General features: G+C 39.3%; 1 protein-coding gene and 1 pseudogene across 3 annotated transcripts in view; both read right to left on the bottom strand.

The window, feature by feature from the left end:
• Window positions 1–287: 287 nt before the first annotated feature.
• Window positions 288–1,209, bottom strand: LOC149108937 (uncharacterized; annotated as a pseudogene).
• A 144-nt stretch (window positions 1,210–1,353) lies between these two features.
• Window positions 1,354–7,500, bottom strand: part of LOC110044046 (uncharacterized) — a 25,757-nt gene continuing 19,610 nt past the window's right edge. For 2 of the 3 annotated variants that reach the window (XM_089293611.1, XM_089293613.1), the window contains 2 exons: window positions 6,049–6,333; window positions 1,354–3,771 (listed from right to left, as the gene is read on the bottom strand). In XM_089293611.1, the coding sequence (XP_089149737.1) occupies window positions 3,455–3,771; window positions 6,049–6,319 (588 nt within the window). In that variant the 5' untranslated portion in view covers window positions 6,320–6,333 and the 3' untranslated portion in view covers window positions 1,354–3,454. Of the gene's footprint in view, window positions 3,772–6,048; window positions 7,409–7,500 lie in introns of those variants that run through there. The other variant, XM_089293612.1, reaches the window with a different exon arrangement.

The raw sequence follows: 7,500 nt of genomic DNA, 5'->3' as shown, positions 1-7,500 counted from the left end.
TGTATAGGTTTATTCCTCCTTTGGTTGTTTTGGCACCACATGATTCAAATGTAGCTGTTTACGCGCAAGTCCTGTTGACTGTTTTGCGTGTTTTATATGCCATTGTTCGGCTTAGTTCAGGCAAGACCATGGTTTCGATCCTCCATGTGGATCTCATCAGTTGCCGGTATTTCTAAAATACTCTGTACGTCTGAAGTTGCTGGTGCAACTCGTACCTCGGTGAGAATGCAAGACATTCTGCGGCTTGGCACAAACTTCTCGTGCAGCTTTGGCCGATAAATTGGTCAGCAAAAGGATCAATTAAACTTAAAGCTACTACTCTAATTTTGCAGTGGTTGGATTTGGCATAAAGCTGATCCATTTCCTCTTTCGAAGGCGCCGATGCGCGCTGCATGCGCTGAGGCGCCGGCTGATGCAGTCCCAGAACTAGAAGCTGCTGCATGGTTCGAGGCTTGCGGCTGTTGTAGATCCTCAATTTTCTGGTCGAACTTTTCTTTGAGCTTGTTAGCCGATGAAAAATCGATGTCCTTAGCCCTCGCATCCGGCCCTTCATTGACATATGTCGGCAAAATCCATGAGCATTTTACCTGTGTGCAAGCGAGCTTGTTATGAATTCGTGTAGTTGCCTTTAAATAAAATAAAACACTCGCGATTTGTGAGCATGACTCAGCCAGTCCAGCTTTGCATCCCCAAGCAATGGGCTGACAAAATAGTCCCATCGTTTTCGGAAATGACGCAAATGTTCACTAAAGGATCATTCATACGCTGTGAATGCCGAACACTTGCCCTCACGACATACTAGCCGGCGATTACTTTGCCTACAACTGAGGTTACAAATCCCGACAGCATTTGATTATAAAACGCCTCCAGACTCTTGAACCGCGCCTTGAACTGCTTGTTGGTGTAGAAACTGGTCTCAAGAACGAGGTAACTCAACAGGTCCGAGACTTCTACAGGAGGCAAGCATTCTGGACTGAACTGCTCGGCTGTTATGCTTGTGGGGTTAACACCGATGACCGAGATCTTTTGCGAATATCTTTCCTTTACTCGACTCATTAAGCTTTTGGCATACTCAGAGAGCACTGGGATACCTTTAGATGAATGCCCGATACTTTTATTGTTTTTTTCTTTCCGGAAATTCACGTAGTTGTCGAAATAATAGAGCGATAATTGAGAAGCTTCACTGTAGAAATGGACTATTACTAGCATAAATTTGACACCCGAGGTACACCAACATGGCGGGCACTGATTTGATCAAAGCTCGTGACGTCACGTGCAACCCAAGAATAGAAAAGGGGAGGGTGGGTAGCGATAAATAATAAAAAATATAGATAATCGATTAAACACGCAGTATTTCATTTCATTCCATTACATTTCATTCTAGGTAAGCTTTACAAGCTGCTGCCATTAGGAAACTGAGCAAAAAAAAAATCATAAGTTACATGAGAGGAGGGGTTCAAATCTGCGGGCATGTTTTTGGAAAATCAGTCAGATATATTCAATGACAAATAAAAATTTCAATACATTATGTTCTAAATTGCAAAATATCTAACACTGTAAACCAGCTACAGACTTTGCATACAAAAATAATTGCGTATATTCTATACTATTCCTAAAACTATACTTTTAGTACAGATGGGAAATAAATCTGTTATAAAATCTACAATTATTATAATGAACGGTTCTTTGCCTTGCCATGCTACCTAAAAATTACTTTAAAAGGTAAAGTCTGCATACGAGCCAAGTGGCCCATCAGGCCGGAGCTTATCCCGGTTTCTGTAGCATGAAGCGACTAGGAGTATTTCTACTCCCCCCTGGATGGGATGCTGGTGCATCGCAGGGTTACCCCCAGCATTAAGTTCGCCGGTACCCATTTATACACCTGGGTGGAGAGAGGCACTGTGAGAGTAAAGTGTCTTGCCCAAGAACACAACACAATGTCCCCGGCCAGGGCTCGAACCCGGACCGTTCGATCCGTAGACGAGCGCACTAACCATGAGGCCACCGCGCCTCCTAAATTACTTTGCACAACTATAAATGCTTACCGTGACAAACATGAGAAGGCTTTGAGTAGATCAGATACAAAATTTGGGGGACATTTACAATATTCTTGAATGTTTCTCACATTCACGCTAAACTATGTTCAGCTAAAAATGTTCGAGTGTCTTATATGCCCCATTCTGTAAAATAGCACATATAATATACCACTCAGATTTAAAGTGTGGATTTAAGACAACCAAATAATGAACAATGCTCTTGATCCTTGAGCCCAAGATTTCGGCACTCCTACTCTACAATTCCTTTTTCTCTGTAGGCATCTCTCTGTATATTTTTCGTATTCTGCTACTCCGGAGATTTTAACAACATGGCAAGTTGAGTGTTAATCGATTATCATTGCTACTGTGTTTTTTCGCCTGACCAATTCGTAGGTGAAATATGATTTTGACCACGTTTGGTAATAAGCGGGTTGAAATACCCGTGAACTCTTTTTTGCTCGTGTTTCAAGCACAAGACACCAGCTGGCTCCATCTACAGTATATGCACGTCAGTTTGTTAAGCGTAATAAGATTAAATAGGCTTCCTAGTAAATATTACTAAAACGAAGATCTTCAAATGCATTTTTCGTTTAGCGGACACAGAAAGTAACTTGTCTAGTCTTAAAAGCTGTATCAATCTTTTGCAACCTTATGGCCTTTACCTTAAACAGGCAAAACAGAAGTTTATAATTATAAACACGTGGTTAAAATTACTGTCTCCTTCAAACTGAAGGTACGTTACTTTGAGGTTGCAAAATGATTTCAGAAAGTAAGACAGGGTCACTCTTAAAGTGTTAAACACATCAATGACACGTTCATCGTTAAAAATCTTAGTAGATCCTTATCTTTATGTTTCGGGTCTAACGGTGAAAAAAAGATCTTGGTCACCATAAGTGGGATCTCTTGATATACCCTTACAGGGATCTCTTTCTACAAAAACAGCATCACACTTAAGACCAAAACGGACATTTTGGTCCACTGTTAGTCTATGGAATAACACTACTCACCTAAATCGACGAGTAATAACATAAATTATTGTAAAAACACTCTAAAAACTCTAGCGAGAAACTGCTATGTCACTTTTTAGCGTGACCTACGTATCAAGAAATAATAATAATAATAAAAAAAAAACATAAAAATTAATTCCCTTTGCTATTTTGAACAATTAATTTGTACAACTATAAATGCTTACCGCTGTCAATTTCGTCAAAACGACTAACTAGGAGTATTAAAAACAAGTTTTACGCTTAAGTTAACAAGCTGCAAAAAAAGCTGTTCAATTTACTAAGGCATTTTAACAACAAAGGGTTACTAGACAGCTGCTCTAGTTGGAAGGAATAGCACTGTGCTCCGTTGAAAAAGGATTTAGGTTTCGTGCGGTTTCTGCCTTCCTCCAAATTGACAACAGTTTTTCAGAACTACAAGTATTTGTTGAATGAACTGGGAACTGAAAGGTGTCCACGTAATTCTTTGACAATGTCAAGACGCCTTATGTTATGCTCTTTAAGCGTCTTGCAAAAATCGTAGACGGTCAGATCCGGGTGGCTTGCACGAAGGTAATCCAGTGTTTTTTTGCCAGCTTCAGGATGGTTCTCTAGAGACCTAATTTTGACATGATCCATTTCATACTTGAAGGCGATCTGCCTCCACCCTTCGGAACCGTAACTTTTCTGGGTGAGAAGGTCTTCAATCCGGTCTTGAGTATCGAGGTCAATATCTTTCAGACATTTGTATTCTGAAAAATGAATGAGAGATAAGATAACTTCATGCAAACTTAAGGGAATTTCTCAGTTGTCAAATATACGTCCAAAATATCAAGGTTACTGTAGACCCTCAAGGGCCTATTTTGCCCAAAATTCCTTTTTTTTTTTTACACCAAATTAAAGACTTCTAAAAAAATTTTAAAAAATTATTTTGAAAACTTAAAAGGCAAACGAGTTATCTACTAAAACGTACATTTTGGAAACGAGTCAATGAACCGCCAACTGTGATAAACCAATTAAAATGTGTTAACCCTTGAGTTGAGCAGTAAAAATTTTCACGGCAACTGATCCCATCCGCGGAAATCTTTGCTCCTGTTGATTGTTTTCGTCTTTTAATTGATAGACGCGGCGATTTTGTACGGTCTTGGCGTTCCCACATTTGAACGCAAGCGCAAACCGCAAGTAAATGTTTCGTCGATGCCTTGCTCTAGCTTCTTCTGGCACAGAAGTTGATTGCCGCGGAATAACCGGCGAATTTAATCGTTGATATCCGACAAGGCAGCTTCTTCAAACGCTCCTTTCCTCTGCTTCGAAGAGTGTTTTTCCATATTCTAATAAAACAAACAGGCCGATAAATTACGCGCTTGGAATTTTTTAAAAATGTGTAAATATCCGCACTTGACACGGTAGGTCTGTTCAAGGCTATTCCGCTATCATTCCTCTTTTTTCTTTTTCCTTCTTTACCATTTATCTGCTGATTCAGTTTATAACCTTTTTTTTAATGAATTGCTACTTACACTGCTTACAGTACAATATTAACGTAGTTACTTACACTACTTACAAAAACTTATTACTTACGCCACTTACGATACTAACACTTACTCTATACACTACGTATACACACGCTACTAACAATACTAATACTTACACTACACTACAATACAACATAATTAGATTACTTGCGCTACTTACAATTCTAGCACAGCAAGATCATACCAGTTTACTCCTGTCAGCAATTTAAATTCGGAATGGCGCATTAAAGAAAATATGCATGGTATAAATGCGAATTCCTGAATGTTTCACGGCAGACTTCACTACTCCCGATGTAATGTAAACATCGCACATTCATTCCCGGGAAGCGTCCGGGGAGTTCAAAGCTGCGTTTCATTGGTTGGCGGCATGGCCACGTTGACAACCGCTTTAGTGAGGTGCGAAAACTATGAATTTTTTTCCGAGGCCAAAAACTTAAGGTTCATTTTTGCGTGAATTACCTCTATTCAAATGAATTAATAGGGTATGTAGATTTATCGGATTTTAACGAAACTTGGCCAAAATCTTCGTCAGATATTAGCGCACCAAAGTGCGTGAGGCTTTTACGAAAATCGAAATATTTTTCCTGTGACATCCCATTGGGTAACAGCAGTTAAAAAAATTTTCTATCGTCCAGCTTTAAAAGGGATTTATAACGCAACCAATAGAAATATCGAAAAAGCCTCACACACTTTGTTATCCCATCAACTCCTGATTTTTAATGTCCAGTCAGCTTGGGTGTCCGCGGTGCGTAACACAAAGGCTGGTAATTCAGTTTAGCAAGTACGGTCGTTTTTGCGTTTAAAGGCTTGTGTGTGCCTATCAAAGCAAAAATAGCAAAATATATTGTTATTTTACAGATTCTACAGTTTGTTAGCTTTACAATATATGATATATAGTTTACCGTGGTTTTCTTTAAAGCAGCGCGTAAAGAAAGCATTTTCCGAAAGGCACCCCTGAAGGTCTACAGTAACCTTAAAGGAAGAATTAAACACACTATTGTAGTTTGGAAACAGCAAATGATATTTCTTGAACCGCACTAGGAGTAATTCCACAAGATAGGCAGTCACAGTAGCGTTCTTGTATCACGCTAACGATGTTACAACGCATGCGTATGACATGTTAAGGTACATAGCTTTGTGAAGATATCAAAGAAGTTAGGTCGGCCCAGCATCCCGCTTTGCGTAGTCCTCTCAGGTAGGTTGAAATTAATTAATTAAAAAAACATTAAACTTCACACGTTAACGCTTTGGCGCTGAATGCGTTAGTGCTTTAGCAGACGGCAACCCTCTCAACCATAAAAATAGTGCACTCTGCACTAAAAACGAGAGTTAAAAACAGAATCAGTTAAAGTGATTTCAGGTTTGAGTGGGGAATCAATTCAGGACGGAAGATCATATCGGTGCTAGATCACATTCGGGAGCTACACAGCATCAGCCTGTTCCACTACTAGGTTCTGAAAAGGATTAACTGTTATCCAGACCGAGTGACATACTTACCTGTTCCATCACGAGGTACAACATCTAGTTCTGCGGGAGATGATTTCACGTTAAGGCTAGAACTATCTTCACAACTAGCAACACACTTATACCAGCCAAAGTCGAACAATGTCACAGATTTAAAGACAAGTGTGCCCTCATCTTCTCCCTGTAACACTGTACCATCTTTATACCACTGATAGGTCAGTTTGCTGTTTTCTCCAGCTTTGCACTTGAACAGCAGCTCCACTTTCGAGCCTTCCTTCACTTTCTGGGATGATGGTTCCTTCATTATTGTTATCGCTTCTGCAACAAATTAATCAACAATTACCGGTTGATCACGAGCTCGAGGTTTCTATCGCCTGATAAAGGGCACAGCCCTCGTCAACTTTCACGCAATGAGGCATCAAGCAGTCAAGTTCATAATCTAACTGTTTTAGTATAGATCTACTAGTCGCTCTAAACTTTATCTAAATCCTCGTCACAGACACTTCAATACGACAAAGAAGCGGCTGTCATTTTGTCAACAACCTCACACTGCCGGGCTATTCACTATCTACAAAAGAATAGATAGTGAGCGGCGTAGCCAATAAGAGAATGATATTCGTGATAAAATGCTAGTAGATTTAGACTTACTTGAAAGAAAAAAAAACCATGATTCAATCAAGTCCGATTACTGAATCTAAATGTCAAATAACAGCTTAAATATCCAACAAACCTATGTGCTCATTTCATGTATAGCACTACACTGTAGAAAGGGCCACCTAACCGTTATTATTGAAGGAAAGTGAAGAATGATCATCGCAGTTAATTTTCCAATTTAAGCAATTGGAAAGAAGAAGCCTGAAAAAATCAGGGCTTCAACGGGATTCGAACCCGTGACCTCCGCGATACCGGTGCGATGCTCTACCAACTGAGCTATGAAGCCACACATTGGGAGCGAGGTCAATTAATTGAGTTCATATCTTCCCGTGAGGAGTGAAATGATGTGAAGTTTATATGAAATAATTCATATATGAACTGCGGTTGAAGCCCTGATTTTTTCAGGCTTCTTCTTTCCAATTGCTTAAATTGGAAAATTAACTGCGATGATCATTCTTCACTTTCATCTACAACCGCAGTTCATATATGAATTATTTCATATAAACTTCACATCATTTCACTCCTCACGGGAAGATATGAACTCAATTAATTGACCTCGCTCCCAATGTGTGGCTTCATAGCTCAGTTGGTAGAGCATCGCACCGGTATCGCGGAGGTCACAGGTTCGAATCCCGTTGAAGCCCTGATTTTTTCAGGCTTCTTCTTTCCAATTGCTTAAATTGGAAAATTAACTGCGATGATCATTCTTCACTTTCATCTACAACCGCAGTTCATATATTATTATTCATATAAACTTCACATAACTGTTATTATTGTTATTAATATTATTATTATTTTTTAATAATAATAATAGTAATGTTTATTAGTAGT

The sequence above is a fragment of the Orbicella faveolata genome, unplaced genomic scaffold (genome assembly GCF_042242905.1).
Source record: "Orbicella faveolata isolate gen_17 unplaced genomic scaffold, um_ofav_v1 contig_25, whole genome shotgun sequence".
NCBI classification, from domain to species: Eukaryota; Metazoa; Cnidaria; class Anthozoa; order Scleractinia; family Merulinidae; genus Orbicella; species Orbicella faveolata.
This window is presented reverse-complemented; position numbering and strand designations above follow the sequence as displayed.